At 43.2% G+C, this 18,838-nt stretch overlaps 1 protein-coding gene across 1 annotated transcript in view; it reads left to right on the top strand.

Annotated features, from left to right (window-relative positions):
* The window catches only part of loxa (lysyl oxidase a), a 28,504-nt gene extending 10,145 nt beyond the window's left edge, over nucleotides 1–18,359 (top strand). The window contains exons 4-7 of the mRNA XM_084687222.1: nucleotides 16,748–16,904; nucleotides 16,976–17,071; nucleotides 17,363–17,478; nucleotides 17,980–18,359. Of these exons, the coding sequence (XP_084543348.1) occupies nucleotides 16,748–16,904; nucleotides 16,976–17,071; nucleotides 17,363–17,478; nucleotides 17,980–17,986 (376 nt within the window). The 3' untranslated portion in view covers nucleotides 17,987–18,359. The remainder of the gene's footprint in view (nucleotides 1–16,747; nucleotides 16,905–16,975; nucleotides 17,072–17,362; nucleotides 17,479–17,979) is intronic.
* Nucleotides 18,360–18,838: the final 479 nt, after the last annotated feature.

The following is an 18,838-nucleotide window of genomic DNA, read 5'->3' as shown; positions in this document are numbered from 1 at the left end:
GAGTGCGAGGGTAGGGGGAAGGGAGAGAGATAGGCCTTGTTGGAAACAATGGTGGACAATCTAGCGGTAATGGCAGAGAATGTCTAATATAGAGAGAACTGCCACTCTCGGGAACCTCCGGGTTCTGAACTGGTTGAAGTTCCATGTGAGGGCGCTAACGAGCGAGTGCAGAATGAATGGAGGTCTATGGAGCGGTACCCCTCAAAATCCACTTTTCTCAGGATATAATTTTTTGTCTCGTAATTTGAATTCTGAATTAGAAAGGGGTGGCAAAAATAATACACACTGCTGGCTGTTAGATTGTTTTAAAGTCGCCTTTCTGTTATAAAAAGCTTTTGAAAATGTCATTGACGTCATACACATCGTACGACCAGAACTACTGCTTTAAGGCAAGCTCTGGTCACTTACTTTTTTCTCTCAGGGCATCCACAACACAGCTGACAGGTTAGGCTCTCCCTGTCAATACACATGCTAGAAAGAGTTTTGGCTTGCTATTGTTGTTGCTAATGTTGCTAATGCTCTGACATTCTGATTCCGCTTCGGATGCCATCAAGCGGGAGCTCTGGTCGTATCAGTCCTTCACTAACCAATCAGCATTCATTAGCAGAATGCTAGCGTGTTATGGGCAACAACGACTCACCCTGTAAGAAATCAAAAGGACATAAGTACTTGTTCATTCAACTTTCGACCTATAATCCTTGTTGAACATGCAAAAACTACAATCAAATCGGAGATTTCTCAACGACAATCAGGCGAAACAGACAAATTTAGCTGTTTAGCTCCATAGGCTCCCATTCAACATGCACTCGCTCGCTATCACCCCCAGTGGAACATTGGTGGAACTGCAGCCAAATTCGGTACAATGGGGCTTAATAGGGAGTGGCAAGGCTCTCCTTAAACAGGCTCTGGTAATGGTAACCCTAATTGACTAGTAGCAAGTCCCCAAAAAAGGCTTTAGTTTTCGAGATACCCCTACCCAAGTTAGAACAAAACACAACAGTGTTTTTTCATATCCCATATATCTCCCATTAATGAAATGGATTGTTGTGAACTTTTATTTTGGTGTAAATTAGTTTTATGGGTTATTCTTTAGACCTACCCCAATTTCTGGAAAAGAGCCAAATTAGGCCATTCCGAATAGGGGTGAGATGACAAAAGGCCTATTACTTGATATTGCTCACTCTTATCTTCATCAAATTTGCTGAGCAATGAACCAGGTACCTTCCCTACATCACCAAAGGGTCAAAATAGTACTGTAAACATAGCTTTAGTTTAAGCGGACGGCACTCCTTTACTTTTCTCTCATTTATCAGAAACACATAGATTCCTGTCAAATATACTGATAGCATATGATGCTATTGAACTAAAACCAGTGGTTGTGTGGAGATATCTGGGACAGTTGTATTGCAAATAACATTTCTTTAGCCATACCACTTCTGAAACAGAACAAATTTGGTCATTCCGAATGGGGGATAGGTGGCACAATAGCCTATAAGTTGAGAATGTTCACTCTGATGGTCATCATATTTGGAGAGGGAAAGACCAGATGGCTGTACTACATCCCCAAACAGTCAGAATGTGAGTAAGCCAATAAAGTAAAGTTTATCTAAAATTACAAGCCTCTAAAACATAAAGATACAAGGTGTAAATAGAATACATTTTATTGAAACAAACCAAGAGCATACAAAAGGAACAGATGCATGAAATAAAGTCAATATGTGTTTGTGTGTGTGTACAGAATACAGATGTGTGTAAGCGATGAATGGATGAAGTACCTAGATACTAGAATGTCAAATATCAGGTTCTTCAAACATGTTTGGGGAAACATTTTGACATTCTGCACAGCAGGTACAGAACTCCGTACAGGGAAGGCCAACAGAGAGGCACTGGTACTTTCCACTCTCTCCACAGTTTGCATCTTTGCAATACAAATGAGTAATGTCTCTCACCTCTGAAGGTGCTGGGGGATTCTTAAAAAGGACTGGTTCAATGGCTCAATCTCTGACAATCCATTCCTTGCCGATAGGACTCCATAACAGAGATTTAGGGATGTGACTGTGGCACCATAACACTGTCTGATACATTGCTCTTTGTACATGTTGTTCAAATGTATCCTCTGTTGGCGGCAGTTTTGCAGAGGCTGCATCTGTTGTTGATGCAGTTATATACCTCAGTGAATCCAAGTTAGTGCACATTCGTCTATTTTCTTTCTTTTTCTTTTTCCGTAAAGCAGAAGCACATATTCTCTTGCTACCAGCAAAGACTCTTCCAAGCATGCAGAGTGTCCAAAATGGGCCAGTTCTTTGAGCTCGCTGAGATGGTTCTTGAGTTTGGTGAATGCTGTAGGCTTTCCTATTCTATACAAAATAAGCGGAGCTAGTTCAGGCATGGCACTCGGGCAGCGGGGCAAATCACCCATCGCCGTAGCCGACAGCCATAGGCTCAGCTCATTAGTCAGCGCTATAAGACGCTCACATACACGTACTCGCATCCTCGCTGGCCTTAGTTCTGCACTGCTACCGGTTCTGCACTGCTGCTATTCCGGTTTCGGTCCGTGTTTCCGTCGCGTTGTTCTTCGCGGTGTTGGGGATCTGTTGGAAGGTCTCGATCAACCCGTGATGAATCTCCGTCCGAGGACCTCTGCGCTGATGGAGTCGGCGGGGAATCTGGGAGCCAGGTCAGGCACAGTTCTTGCTTGACCGGGAAGTCGGCCAACATCAAGAGCTGGCAGGTACATAAGATCTTGGACGCCCTCTACAACAAGGGCATTCGTGCAATTATTTGTGTCGAGTCTCCGAGACTTGTGCAAAACCGTGGCTAACCAACAGGACACCCTGGTGCTCGAAGTTGGGTGTAGGTCGGATCTGTCCTTCTGGGCTCTTTTGTGCGCCCAGTGGAACGGTATATCTTTATTTACAACAACGAGGTAGAAACGTCCGCGGCCCTAGAGTTCTACACAGATGCGGCCCTCTCGATCGGGTTCGGGGGTTATCCCGGCGACGAATGGTTCTGTGCCGTGTGGCCCGCTGAGATACTGTCCCTGCCTCCGGAGCACTATTCTAGCGTGCTCCATGAGTTGTACCCAATCGTTATCTTGTGTCTGTTGTGGGGGCATTTATGTTGCAGGAAAAAGATCAGTGTTCTGCGACAACGAAGCGGCGGTCCGCATAATCAATATGGGAAGGTCTTCGGTTGCGGTATTAACCGCCTGGTCGCCATACGGCCTGTCATGTCCGAAATTCCAGCAAGCCGTACTAGATTAGGGTCAGCTGGTTCCGCTGAGGTGCTGTGGCAGCATGTCCTGTCTGCTTGTCATTACATGAGGTTGGGTGTGTGCACCACCACATTAAAATCCTATGACTCAGCATGGTTTCAATAATCCTCCTACTGCGGTGCGTTCTCTGTGAGCCTTCTACCCATGATCATGTCCGTGCTGTGCGCTTTCATGGTGCACTGTTTCAAATCCCGCAAGCTGTCAACCATCATCCATCAAGGCATTGGTGGCAGGTATTCAGTTCCACGTCCGGTGCGCGGATCCTTTGGCATGCAGCCTTCTGGGAAACCAGTCTATCCGCCTCCTCATGAAAGGTCTACAGAAGCAGCAGCCCCAAAGGAAAGACAAACGTAAAGATGTTTCACGCTCCCTCTACTGCACAATCTGGTGTCTGCTCTGAGACAGGGATGCTTTGGGCTTTATGTTGACGCTCTGCTCGAGACTGTATTTCTCACGGCGTTCTACGGGTTTCAACGGTGTGGCGAATACATCACTAGATGCGCCACCTTCGATCCTTCCCGAGATCTCACTATGTCCGATATAAGTATGTTCATGATTGTCTTGAAACACAGTAAAACTGATGTGATGTGTAAAGGCACCCCCATTGTCATTGGTCAAACTAACAGTGCTTTTTGTCCTCTCTTGTCCATGCGCCGGTACCTGTCGTACCGCCCCGGGCGACACCTGATGAGCCCCTGTTTGCCAGTGACGCAGATCATGGCTCACGCAGCATCTCCGGCTGCTGTGCGAGCGCTGTGGCCTGTCCCCGGAGCGGCATACAGCGCATTCGTTCCGGATCGGAGCAGCCACCTCTGCTTCCGCGAAAGTGTCCGCAACAACGCTGAAAATGATGGGCCGTTGGTTGTCATCGACCTACGAGCGCTACGTGTGCCCAAACGCGTTGGACATCGTGGAGGCGCAGAAGCAGATGAGCACTTGAGACCGGCACCTGCGTATGACCGTGTTGAGCAATGTTGCGCAGCTGGTACACAATAAAGGCTTAAACTAGACTAACACTCAGCTGCATCCCTACCCTAAGCATAGGGTTTGAACCGAACAGGTCCTAGGCTTATTGACCGTCAAGGTCCTCATGTCTTCTGTGTTCGGGCGGCAAGCAAGCGCTCAAGCTGGGCAAGCGCTCAAGCTGGGCAAGCACTCAAGCTGAGCAAGCGCGTAAGCTAGCCACCATTCGGTCTGTAGACTTCTAGTGGCGGGATGGCTTCGTATATTGCTAATGTTAGCATGTCTTGGATCTCCACGTAAATCGGGCTCAGAAGCGCTGAGGAAGCATCCTTTACGATGTCCCGTTCCTCATGCAACATAATATTCCCTGTCTGTGCACGCAGGCACCTTCGCGCACTTCCTCAAGATTGCCAACTGGCGCCAGAGGTCGGGCCCCAGAGGTAGCAATCAGCCCTGTATGGGTAAGAAAGCTACCGGATCGTTACCAATGCTAGGATATCTGCAGGGTCTCCGTTGCATACGCATGCACAGTGCCGCCGCTCCCATAACGCGCACTACGCGCTGTGCGTAGGGCACCAAGTCCTGAGGGGGCACCAAAAAATTGCCAACTGAAAAATCATCATAGTTATTATAATTATAATGCCGATATTATTTCAGTAGGCCTATATAAATATTACGCACCTTTTAGGCATGTAAATCACAAAACAGGCAAAACAAGAGATATATAAACATGCAAAAAAAATGTTACGACGGTGCCCCCCCCCCACCGCACAAAAAAACAAATACACACTCAACTTTCCACGCTTGCCGTGGGTGCCCTTTCCTACCTCAGTGGCCTGACGAATTTTGACAGTAGGCTAGGTAAACTTTTCGAAAATGGCCTCAAAAAGACAACAGGAGTCAGGGGCAGAAAAAGAATTAAACTGCGAGATGATGCCCGTGCATCACTTTCAGGTAAGTCCATGTTTAATTATTGTTAAATACGGGAAATGTGCTGCTTATGTGCTGTTAGCCTATGCATACACCTCGAACTAGCTGATGTTATTGCTAACTTTAGCACACTCAAATATGTTATCTATGCATTTGAAATAACTGACGCCAGCTAGTCTAGTAGTAAATCTAGTAAAGTATCTAGTAAAGTAGTAAAGTAACGTTACTTTACTGTACATTCTACATTCTGCTTTTATATTCGATTGATCAAATAGTTTTTAAATGAGTAATAAAGGTGGAGAGCTCCTTGGCTGCATGCTTTCAGTTTTAAATGTTCATAATTAATTTGGAAAACCATGCTAAGAAACGTAAGGGTGGGGCTGAAAAATTAAGAGACAAAAATACATCACCTTCACTAGACAAGGTTTTAACAATTGAAAAACGGCTGTTTATTTTACATGTTTTGTTTATGCTCCAAAAACTGTTATGCACTCAAATAAAGGCCCCAAAATGTTGCACGCTCGCATTAACTCCGTAACTAGCATCATATCAAACACAAACACAGAATGTAGATGCATTGACAGGGCAGCTGTGGTGGTGGTGGTGGTGGGGGGGCATCATAAAGGAATTATGCGTAGGGCACCAAAATGGCTAGCGGCGGCACTGCGCATGCATGCTGCATGCAGTAGGTCAATCGTTCTGGAGGCAGTTAAGGGGGACTCCGCGGATAGCGGCAGGGAACAGCATGCGCTGCCACACACCTTGTTCCTTCCCACTGATAACAGAACGTCACACATAGCTAATCACCGCGAGTTAGCATGGCCTGGGCATCCAGGTACGCTCTGTTGTCGAGTGTATTAGCGGGATGTTGCAGGAGGAGCGACGCTCCGCCCTACGCATAGCATAGAGTGGCGGAGTGTCAATGTTTTGGGGATTTCACTCGTTGCTCCCTGCCTCATGTCATGTATGCTGCAGTGAGGGCAGGGAGCGCTTCCCCATGTACATCCATTCCGTCAATGTGAAACCATTTGTCATGTGTATGAATAAATGGTGAAATCTATCACATGAGTGTCTTGACTGAAATAATCAGAATCAGAATTAGAATCAGAAGGGATTTTATTCGCCATGAGTGTTTGCACAAACAAGGAATTTACTTTGGCAGGGAGGTGCATACATTAAACATATAGGAATATTGAAACTTAAATATGTGGACTGATTATACAAAAGGAGCAAAGTCTAGCTAATACTAAGGGGGGTCTAGCTAATACTAAGGGGAATAAAAAATAAAAATATAAGTAGCCATAATTTACAATTTAACCAAAAAATACCAAAAAATACAGATAGTGCAAACGATACAATAGTGCAAATTGCAATGTGCAGGGTGTCATTGTGCAGAATGTGATTTAAAGTCAGTGTGAGTCCTTGGCCTTGTTAAAGTGGGCAGAAGCGGATGGGAAGAAACTGTTCTTGTGGCGTGAGGTTTTGGTCTTGATGGACCGCAGCCTTCTGCCGGAGGGGAGTAGCTGGAACAGGGAGTGTCCAGGGTGAGAGGGGTCGGCCACAATCTTCCTCGCTCGCCTCAGGGACCTCAAGGTGTGCAGATCCTCGAGGGAAGGCAGATTGCAGCCGATCACCTTCTCAGCAGTGCGGATTATACGCTGCAGTCTGCTCTTGTCTTTGGCAGTGGCAGCAGCGTACCAGATGGTGATAGAAGTTCTGCACTGCTGCCGCCGACCACCTGCCCCTTCCCCCCCCTGTGTTCTGTCTGTTCTCCCCGTGGGGGATTTCACTCGTTGCTCCCTGCCTTATGTCATGCATGCTGCAGTGAGGGCAGGGAGCATTTCCCCATATACATCCATTCCGCCAATGTGAAACCATTTGTCATGTGTATGAATAAATGGTGAAATTAATCACGAGTGTCTTAACTGAACTACTAGTTGTGTCACAGCCAGTGAGTGCATGACACGCTGGTAGACAGTTGGACATGTCTTTTCCAAGTTTCTTTGATATGGCGTTGATGGGGACATATCTCTCTCTCGTTCCATGGCCTGCATGCATGTACAGTAGAGATGAGCCAAACATTCCTTTGCTTGCATAATAAACCAGCAGTACTTCCACATCGGTATCATCACACCACACAATGATCCAGGAATATGACTCCGCAAGATGTATGACATGTAACACCATTCTTGTGTCAGCCTCCTCCTGATCACTGTACAGTGATGTCAAAGTGCTGATTCCTGTTTTGCATATGCTTTTCACCTCCTCACCTTTGTCAAATCCACCAGCCAAGATGATGGAATCATCTGACTGTATTCTCTGTGGGCCTGCGATGATTATGTAGTTGGTCACAAATATGCACAGCACAGTCTCGTTTCCACTACTCCTCAGTAGGACTGTTAAAATTGCTCAAAAATGACGTTCGAATATTCCCTTCAAAAAAACACTTATTGAAATATATTTGAATTTCTGGTTTGGCATTAGGTATGTCAATAACAGGACAAGTTAATACAATGAAACATAACTACTTGTATAGTGTAGTTAGGCCTAATTTACTTAAGTTTAAACATATTTGACAAATGACCTACACAAAAATAAGAAAATGAACTAATGGCCAAGACGGCAGACCTTGGCCTCTTGATCGCACACACGCAGTCTTTCTTTCCCTCTCTCCTGCACCGTCGCGCTCTCTGCGCATAGAGGTGTAAAATGAACGACAACAAATGCTGAGTTCTGATCAAGAGTTTTGTGCGAGCAATTTAAGGTCGCGATTCTTGTCCCAAACAAGGGCGTAGGTTTGGTCTCAGACTTGGTGGGGTCATACACCCATCAACCCCCCCCCCTCCCGGAGCCCAAATTGAGATGCCATTCTGTATACTATCCCTAAAGAGCTAGTATAACTGTATAATCTAAAAAATGCACTCTCCAAAAAAAGAGACTGTGATGATGAGACTGTAATGCTGAAGAACAAAAAGTTTTATTATCATAAACCTCACCTGAAACCCTGATGATGTTTCCTCAGCCTGCTCTACATCTTGAGTGTTTTCATGCTATCTTCTATCATCAAGTTTAACCCTCCTACAATATTGTATACAGTGTTATTTGGGCATTAATAATCAAATAACGATTCATTATTTTTGAATAACCAACAGTGTTAACTTATTTACATTGCCAACTGTTTTTTCCAGCACCTGTCTAGCAATGCAGTGATAGTCCATCAACTGTGAATTTGTCCTAGGCTAGACTCCTGACCTTAAGATTAGCTACAGAAGCTAGGTTTAGCTGTAACAATATCCTGGGTAACATATCACCAGTTAATACTTTTTCCACAGTAGAATCTGCATTTGAAAGCCTGGTCACTACCACTGCTTGTGTGGCTAGTTATTTAGCCTGACTTACACTGCTTTTTGAAAAAGCTTTGTATGTCTCATTTCTTCTTCTTGGGTGGAGGCATATCTGATCTACAAAGCACAAAAAGGGGCAAACATGTACATGCTGAAGGGCAAAGGGAATATTAAAATGTGTTACTCCTTTTATGTATGTATTGTTGGCAGACAGACCTGGTAAGTTAGCTGTACCGTACAGTTGTCGCCGACACCCGCTAGCTTGTCTGTGACTGCCAGTGCAAGCAAAGTAGAATGTGCTTCTTCCCGTGTGTGTCGCGTTGGTTTTCAGCCAATCAAATAATGGCGTTTCTTGTACTGTCGCGTATTAGCCGTCGGAATCAATCCAAATAGCATCGACTACACACAATAAAGGCAAATTGCTTCCAAGGTGTCTACAGGTATAAACAAGTTACATTTAAATTTAAGAATTCAAGACCAAACTTACAATGGAAATATAAACCAAAAGTGGCAATATACAGTAATCTTTCCAAATAAACACACCGATGTCTGTTCAAAATGAACAGTATAGTAAAATGACAATAATCGGTTGAGTTTAGGAATATTGACTAAATGTGTGTAATTGCTCAGAGGTCAGATGGCATTGTTGGCTCTGGATTTGCTATCGTAATTTGTATTTATTTGTTTATTTGTCAGGGACAAGGCAGTGCACATTATTACATACATAGAGAATGTTGTAGTGTTGCATAAAAGGATTTTAGCCAAAAGGCTAATTTGCAATGCACAAAAGTCACTTGACCCCGATACCCTTAAATAGCCTGAACAAGTGATCGGGCAAAACTAGCCTGGCTAACGAAGGTCGCTTTCTCAGGCAAATGACGAATGAAACAGGCTCGGATAAATACATCCGAGATGCTGGCTGTCTTCATCAGGCTCGTATCTACATTAGGCAGTCCTCCCTGAGGTTTCTGGTGTAGTATGGAGTGAAATACAACATTGTGCAGACTGCCAGTGAGCGAGTCTGACTGAGGCTAACGTCAAAACAGTGTAACGGGGATGCAGTCTCACTCAGATTGCCAGTTTAAACAAATCAGAACAATTATTGGACCAGCTGGCTAAAAGCAGAATTCCCATATCTTTTGAAAGCTGCCCTGCTCGACTTTTTAGATGTAGAATTGACTGTAAAACTGTAAAATTATGAACTTTGTGACATGACGTGAAGACATGGTTGCCGCTCGACGATGCGGATGATACCGGGCGACATTCTCACTCCAATTTCAAGACTTTCGTGACCCGAATCAAAATTCTGATGCGACAGATCAATGGGTAATTGCTTTCTCTCTTAAAGGCTGTCCTCTTCGACCTTTTTGGTCTTTTTAAATCTAACTATTTGTATAATCTGTGTGGTCCTTTTGCCATTTAAAATGCTATCCTTTCCCGGTTTTCTGCAGCCACATTGCGCGCACATCCCGAATGTTAACAAACAAATAATTGGTCTATTGCCAATGCTATACGTCATCAAACTCTGCGCATTAGGCTACGCTCTGACCTAACCATAGACAACGCAGCGCAAAAAAAATATTATTTGACCTGACAGAACAGATTGCCTGCATTTTTGCAGTGACATGACGATGAAAATATAAGACCCATCCAATCTGAATTCAAGACAATTTTTAGAAAAAGTGATTTAAGACTTTTTAAGGACCCGCGGCCAGGGGCGGACTTACCCATTAGGCAAAGTAGGCAACCGCCTGGGGCCCCCAGCTGCCAGGGGGCCCCCAGGTGCCAGGGATGCCCTACAAAGACTACATAAAATTATATATATTTTAATATATTAATATTTTAATATTTGTTTCAATCACTGAAGGAAGCCTGACATATTTGGGAGTCCCAAATATGGCAGGCTTCATTCAGTGATTGAAACAAATATTAATTACGACTAAGTCGATCGTTATCTCCTGTCCTGTCGTTTGAAGCATACATTTTAGCTCCGGCATTCGTCTCCCATTATTGATCACTTCACGTTAATTAACGGAGGGCTTGTGTTATCAGCAAACGTTCGCGTTGTCGTGTTAACCAGAATCAGAATCAGAAAGGGATTTATTCGCCATGAAAGTTTGCACAGACAAGGAATTTACTTTGGCAGGAAGGTGCATACAATAAACATATAGGAACCTAAAATTAAAATGTGTGGACTATCTATACTAAGGGTACATAAACTAGCAGTACTAAGTGGAATTAGAATGAAATAAAATAAAATATAAGTTGCCAATTACAATATGAGAACACAAAAAAAATAATAATAATATTACAAAAGATACAAATGTACAAGGTAGAATTGTGTAAATGCAATGTGTTTTAAGCAGGAAGTCATTTAGAGTCAGTGTGGACCCTTGGCCTTGTTGAAGAGGCCAACAGCGGAAGGAAAAAAACAGTTTTTGTGGCGTGAAGTATTGGTCCTGATGAACCGCAGCCTTCTGCCGGAGGGGAGTGACTGAAACAGGGAATGTCCAGGGTGGGAGGAGTCGGCCACAATCTTCTTCGCTCGCCTCAGGGTCCTCGAGGTGTGCAGGTCCTCGAGGGAAGGCAGATTGCAGCACCTTCTCAGCAGTGCGGATGATACGCTGCAGCCTGCTCTTGTCCTTGGCAGTGGCAGCAGCGTACCAGACGGTGATGGAGGAGGTGAGGATGGACTCATTGATGGCTGAGTAGAAGTGCACCATCATTGTCTTTGGCAGGTTGAATTTCTTCAGCTGCCGAAGGAAGTACATCCTCTGTTGTGCTTTCTCGATGAGGGAGCCGATGTTCAGTTCCCACTTGAGGTCCTGGGAGAGGATAGTGCCCAGGAAGCAAAAGGACTCCCCAGTGTTGACTGGGGAGTCACTCAGGGTGATGGGGGTGAGTGGGGCTGTGTTCTTCCTGAAGTCCACAACCATCTCCACTGTCTTAAGAGCATTGAGCTCTAGGTTGTTCTGGCTGCACCAGGTCACCAGGTTGGCCGCTTCCCACCTATAATCCGACTCGTCTCCACCAGAGATGAGCCCAATAAGGGTGGTGTCGTCCGCAAACTTCAGGAGTTTGACGGACGGATGACTGGAGGCGCAGCTGTTGGTGTACAGGGAGAAGAGCAGAGGAGAAAGGACGCAGCCCTGAGGGGATCCGGTGCTAATGGACCGGTAGTCAGAGACTTGTGTTCCCAGCTTAACGCACTGCTTCCTGTCAGACAGAAAGTCTGTGATCCACTTGCAGGTGGAATCAGGCACGTTCAGCTGGGAGAGCTTGTCCTGAAGCAGTGCTGGGATGATGGTATCGAAGGCAGAGCTGAAGTCCACAAACAGGATCCTGGCGTAGGATCCTGGGGAGTCCAGGTGCTGTAGGATGAAGTGGGGGCCATGTTAACTGCGTCGTCCACAGACCTGTTGGCTCTGTAGGCACACTGCAGGGGGTCCAGTAGAGGGTCTGTGATGGATGGTGGAGGACTTGAGACAGGCTGGCACATGGCATGTCTCCAGGGAGGTGTTAAAGATGTAGGTGAACACCAGAGACAGCTGGTCAGCACAGTTCTTGTGGGTGGCAGGGGAGACAGCGTCTGGCCCAGCTGCTTTGCGTGGGTTCTGCCTCTTGAAAAGTCTGTTAACTTCACTCTCCTGAATGTAGAGTGTTGTCACTTAGTTGGTGGGGAGTTTGGGGGAGGGAAAGGATAGTTCAGGGCAGTCCAATTGTCTTTCAAAACGACAGTAGAACTTGTTCAGGTCGTTGGCCAGACGAGAGTCATTAGTGGAGTGGAGGGCTCTGGGCCATTATTAAACTGAGCATATCGATTTTTAATCCATTATTAAACTTTGCATTTTAATTGTATAACAGATGGGCCGATGTCTGACACTGTCATATTACATGATTTGACCTTGGCTGAGAATGGAAGATTCTATAGCTAATCTAGCATATTTCAGCCAAGGTCAAATAGAAGTGTAGAAGAAGAGCAATGGAAAAATGTAAATATGTAGCGTCACTGTGTCCAATCCCGACCGCTGTGAACTACTTTAACTGTAGTTATAGTATATAGTATAGTATACCCGTTCGGGTTTGGACACCCAGTTTCCGGTCTTTTTGCCACCATTTTCTTTCGCAATCGCTAGCACAGTGTAAGTAGTATTATTTTAGGAATACCAAACAATCTACGTGTCAAATTTCATGAACATTCGGAAGATCAGGGGATACCTGTCTGAGCACTCCATCCAGCTGCTTGTCCAAGCACTTGTCCTCTCCAAGTTGGACTACTGCAACTCGCTGCTCGCCGGTCTCCCAGCATGCGCAACCCGCCCTCTTCAGAGGATTCAGAACGCAGCGGCCTGCCTGGTCTACAATCTACCCAGACACTCCCACGTTACCCCGCTCCGCATCTCCCTTCACTGGCTACCCATCACGGCCCGCATCAGATTCAAGACCCTGGTACTGACCTTCCGAGCAGTGAACGGGACTGCACTCGACTACATCAAGTCTTTCCTGCAGCCTTACACCCCCACCCGCCACCTGCGGTCTTCTTTAGACAACCGCCTGGTGGTCCCACCGCTCAAGACCGCCCGATCCCAACACAAGCTCTTCTCCTGCCTGGCCCCCCAGTGGTGGAATCAACTCCCCACCTCCATCAGAGACACAGACTGTCTCTCCACCTTCAAGAGGAGGCTCAAGACGCACTTGTTCCGGGATTACAACGGTACTTAGGAATGGGTCGCTGAACGCAATGCTAGTTTCCTCAAGTATCACAATGACTCTTGCTTAGAGACTTGTTGCTCTTGTTGGTTAGTGGTAACTGATTTAAACTATTTTTCAGTGAAATATTCTATTTTAGTTAATCTCATTTTTATTTTACTGCTGCTTGCTTTTCTACAGGTACACTTGCACTTAGAGATTCATGTTGTTTAATTGTAACTTGCCTAACTACATGCTCTTAAGGTTGTTCCCTTTGGCACTTATTTTTTGGTTGTTCACAATGTGTGCTTTTTGTTTTGGCTACCCGCAAGGCTTTGGGGCTATTCTTGTTGTTATTATCAGTGACCTATGCACTTTGCCTATGCTTTCTCTTGGAAGTCACTTTGGATAAAAGCGTAAAAAATATATATATATTTGAAAAATGTAAGTGTAATGTAAACACGTATGGATGTTTACATGTCTAAATAATATAGGAAAGTTACATTGATGAGAGGAAGCCGGGCGACTCTCGGGCAACGATCTTTACTCTGAAAAGTGTTTCTGTATTGTCATCGTTCTGCTACTATGGGTTAGCATATGTGTATTTTTTTGAACGCTAGCTTAACATTACTTTGTATAGCCAACGAAAATACATCATGTGTTAGGTGATCTGTAGTCGAGGGGAGGAAGGGAGGGGGAGTAAGGGACTGACATGAGAAGAGTTCAACAAAACATCCAGCAGGTGGTGGTATACAGTCAAATTGAGATTTTATCGCATAGTTTGGAGATGTTGAAGCGTGATATCTTATTGTGAAGGTCATATCTACGTGCCCGGATATATTGACAGCATTGATGGTCAGTTTGGTGACCCTGGATCAAGTTAATATCCCCGGAAAAACAGCAGCGGCGAGTAGTTACTATGAGGATAAGTGCGGTCGGGTTTGGACAAGGGTAGCGCACGGCTAATTTATCGGCGCCAGCGTCTTTTTACCAGCTCTTGTAAAGGATAAGCAAACTCAATTTTTTTTACAATATTTAGCTCGAAAGATAAGAAGGTAAAGCTTAACGTGAAATCAGTAAATCAGCTGAAAACGTGATACAATCATTATTAACAATATTTGAAGTGGCATTTTATCAGAATGTAATAAACGTTATGTATATATGGTGTGCAGCATTATAGAATATAAGTATATAAATGAAAATCTATGTAAAAAAAACAATTTGTGCTCTTTTTTCCCCCACTTGCCCAATAAAAATCGATAAGAAAATCAATAAAGAATCGAATGGATAAGCAGGAATCAATAAGGAATCGGAATCGTTAAAATCTTAACAATTCTCATCCCTATTCTGTACTCATGCTGACCACTCTGCCGTGGACGGTCACGTGATCCGGGCTCGTGCTAATAAATGAAGTGAACACTTTTCCATTGTTGTGCATCCTTGGCCTATCTTGTGACAGAAAACCATCTAACATTTATCAAGATGTATTTACCCAGCCTATTCTCATGCCATCCCAAATAAATTAATGAAATCCATCAATCAAATTAATCTCAATTTCATTTGGAGAAACAAACTACACTACATGAAAAAACGAATACGATCAAAGACATAAAAGATAAAGGCCTGAAAGTTACTGAGTTTGAGTGCCCTAAATGGTGTCTTGAAAATAAATTTGCTGAAATCCTGGATAAGGCATAGCAATCCTTTTTGGTACTGTATCCCTAATCATTTATTTGAACAAATTGGTGGACTGAGACTTCTCATAACAAACAGATATTGTTGTGTATCAATCGATTATTGCTGTGTAGAAGTGCACCATCATGAACAATATGAGATGCGTGTGTTCTTGCAATGACTTCTTGCAATCAGATGCTTTCTCGCTGATCAAGTCACCATCCGATGCATCCTCGATAAAAGGGGTGGATCAAGAACATTTCCGGGTATTTTTTGGAGTTCTTAGTGACTTGTGTTTTTCGGATTGGAACTGTACTTGGGCAATGAAAGATTACATTAAACGAGTTTGCAAGAACGAAAAAAAACGTAGATTGATAAACAGCCCTTATTTTTGAAATTCCAAGATGGATTTAGAAAAAAATGCCAGCTAGTGCAGGAATGTCTTGCCAATCCTTCTATAGAAATAGACCCTCATAGATAAATATATTTTTTGAACACTTTCCTGCATATATGTCAACCTTAGTTAGAATTTTTAATCCTCTTTAGGCATACTAAAATGAAGTTCAACATATTTTTTTATTCAGTTTTGATACAGCATGCATTTGAGTTGTAAAGAAATAAGAAACTAAAGAAAAATTGATTAACAAAATCGTATATGATGCTGTTAAAAATAATGTCACATATTTTACCATCTTTCTCAATAAAATGCAATGAAAGATGAAGAATCTCCTGATTCCTGAGCCTCTCCCCTTTCCCTTTTTACACACAATAATTTATCCTCTCTCCCACCCTAATTCTACTCATTGCTCCTGTCTCCTGTCTTGTAGGCCAGAGGTTCTCAAACCTGGTCCTTAGGGACCTCCTGCCCTGAATGTTTTAGATGGTTCCCTGCTCCAACACACCTGATTCAAATACATGGTCATTATCAGGCTTCTGCTAATGCTGGGTACACCACATAAGATAATCGTGCTGATTTTGGGCCAATTTCCCCCTTCCGACAATCCTAGGTAATGTCTTGACAATCCTAGTTAATCTCCCAATGATCTTATCAGATTTACCCTTGGTGTGAGGGGTATTAAGAGTGACCGAACTTGCTCGGAAGAACGCCGGAGCAACCCCGATCGCGAATATTTACGAACAGAAATCCTGATGTGTGAGTGAACCCAGAGGACAAACACCACACACTATAGGTGAAAAACTGTTAAATCTAGGATTTCGTTGTCCTCATGTTTGTGGTCTCTCACATGTTGAAAATCTCAAAAGATTAAAAAAAATATTTTAGTGTGTATCCAGCATAAGATAGATAACGACTCAATCATTTGAATCAAGCGTGAAACATCTAAAACAGGGGTCTCAAACCCTACTCCTTGGGAGCTACCTGCCTGTAGGTTTTAGCTCCAACACTAATCTAGCACACCTGATTCTAATAATTAGCTGGTAGATCAGGTTACTAGTGTAGAATCAGGTCAAATGAGTGTGGTTGTAGCAAAAAACAACAGGCAGGTAGCTCTCCACGAACAGGGTTGGAGACCTCTGATCTAAAACATGCAGGACAGAGGTCCCTGAGGATCAGGGTTGAGAACCACTGTTGTAGGCCTTTCTATGTCAAACTGCACTTGAGATCTACAAAATATAAAGACACTGTTACTTACATAATGGACCTGATGTCAGTATAGCGCCTTTCATAAAAAGCCAGTACCTCGGTATGGTACCTCAGTGCCGGTATACTGTGCAATCTATTGAGACTGCACAAACTAGATGAAAACAACATAACTTTAAAAAAGTTTAAATCATGCATTGTACTATGTTAAAATGTAGTTAAAATGTTACTGTTGCACTGTAGATGAGATATTACTGCTGTCCCATTCTCCAGGCACTACCACAGTATGGATGAGTTCAGTCACTATGACCTGCTGGAGGTGAGCTCTCAGAGAAGGGTGGCAGAGGGCCATAAGGCCAGCTTCTGTCTGGAGGACACATCCTGTGACTATGGCTACTACAGACGCTTCGCCTGCACTTCACACACCCAGGTATTCTATTTGTGTGAAAAACTGCATAATTTGATGACCCGACAGTGATATTAATAGTCTGCATTTTACAGGGACTGAGTCCAGGATGTTATGACACTTATAACGCAGACATAGACTGCCAGTGGATCGACATCACAGATGTGAAACCTGGAAACTACATCCTGAAGGTTATTTTCCAAAAATATGTGAAATGGTGGCACTTTACAGTCGGCACAACAATAGAAGAATAACTAAAACATGTTTTTTCAAATTATATAATTTTAATAACACATTATGGTACCATCACATTTATTTTATTTTATGTGGCCTTCAAGAAATAGGCACTCAATTCACCAAAAGGCTTTTTTGAAAGGGCAAGACTGGGAATTAGATTTGGACCATTCTGCAAGTTTTCGCTTTCATTTGAGCTTAAGAGTTCATTCATATTTTCCTCCTTTTACGTTCACCTCTCTCTACAGGTCAGTGTAAACCCCAGCTACCAGGTCCCAGAGTCAGACTACAGCAACAACATTGTGCGTTGTGATGTTCGCTACACGGGCAACTATGCTTATTTGTCTGGATGTCACATGTCACCGTGAGTGTGAATATTCTCAATTCAGATAATACTACATTTTAGGGCTGCACGATTAATCACATTTTAATCACAATCTCAATTCGAACGATCAAATTCGCGTTCCGTAAACCAATAGGTGCGTTCGACATAGGCTGTGGCTGCATGAAATGACCAGCGAGAGTTGCCGCTTGCTGTCGGGGAGGAGTTATAAACGTAAATGTCGAGCCCTATGTATTTGTTTTTTATTGATGGTATATTGAGTTTTATTCACATCCATTATGCATGTACAATGCATTGGTACAATAACATTTGATTAGGTTAAAATCAACAAATAATCGTGATAATTAATCGTGATCTCAATAATTATCAAAATAATCGTGATTATCATTTTGGCCATAATCGTGCAGCCCTACTACATTTATACTTAATATCTTATACATTATCTCAAATTGTTGTATTAGTCAATTTTAGCACACAGGGAATCTTGATATATGATTTTTGCTTTATTGTTTCAATTTGCAGATATTAAGAGAATATATTTACTCTCAAACTCCCAGGAGCCATTATGCTAATGGCAGGACTGCAATGTCTTGCAAAAAAATTTTTTGTTGCTTTAATTACTCTCTACTACTCTAATACAACTACACATTTAATTCATTGAAATTATGTAAACCCAGTTTCAGAAAGAGAATGTGGTAACAGTAATCCAAGATACAAAAATATTATGCATTTAGAATGCCTATTTTCCATATTCAAATTAACATGTATTTCGTGTCCCTCTAATCAATGTCATCTAATTCTTGGAAGTATTATGTATTTACATTAGCTTTATACAGCATTATATTATGGCTTGTGTTTTTGCAATTCTTATTTTTTTTAATAAATAATTTCATGTTTTCAAAGTTGTGGTAACTTACAGTTTTTCTCCATTGCTTTGGCTCATTTCCCGAAATAGAAATGACATTCTCATAACAACACGTGCAAACCTCCAAACCACTGGGCAGTTGCTCACAACAGATTGGAATTTTTCATTCCTTTAATCAAATTGCAATTGTGTTAGCCCATCTTTGTGAATGACAAGTGCAATTAAGGGAGTCAGGTGGCTGAGCGGTTATGGAATCGGGCTAGTAATCAGAAGGTTGCCAGATCGATTCCTGGCCGTGCCAACTGACGTTGTGTCCTTGGGCAAGGCACTTCACCCTACTTGCCTCGGGGGGAATGTCCCTGTACTTACTGTAAGTCGCTCTGGATAAGAGCGTCTGCTAAATGACTAAATGTAAATGTAAACTACAGTTTGCATACATTTCAAATGATTTAGCACATCTTTGAAATGGTTAGGTATAATTGCCTTCAATTAGACCAATTACCAATTGAAAATATC

This window comes from Hypomesus nipponensis, chromosome 22, assembly GCF_054491055.1.
Source record: "Hypomesus nipponensis isolate SF chromosome 22, ASM5449105v1, whole genome shotgun sequence".
In the NCBI taxonomy this organism is placed as follows: domain Eukaryota; kingdom Metazoa; phylum Chordata; class Actinopteri; order Osmeriformes; family Osmeridae; genus Hypomesus; species Hypomesus nipponensis.
The sequence above is the reverse complement of the archived record's forward strand: the minus strand, read 5'-3'. Positions and strand labels throughout refer to the sequence as shown.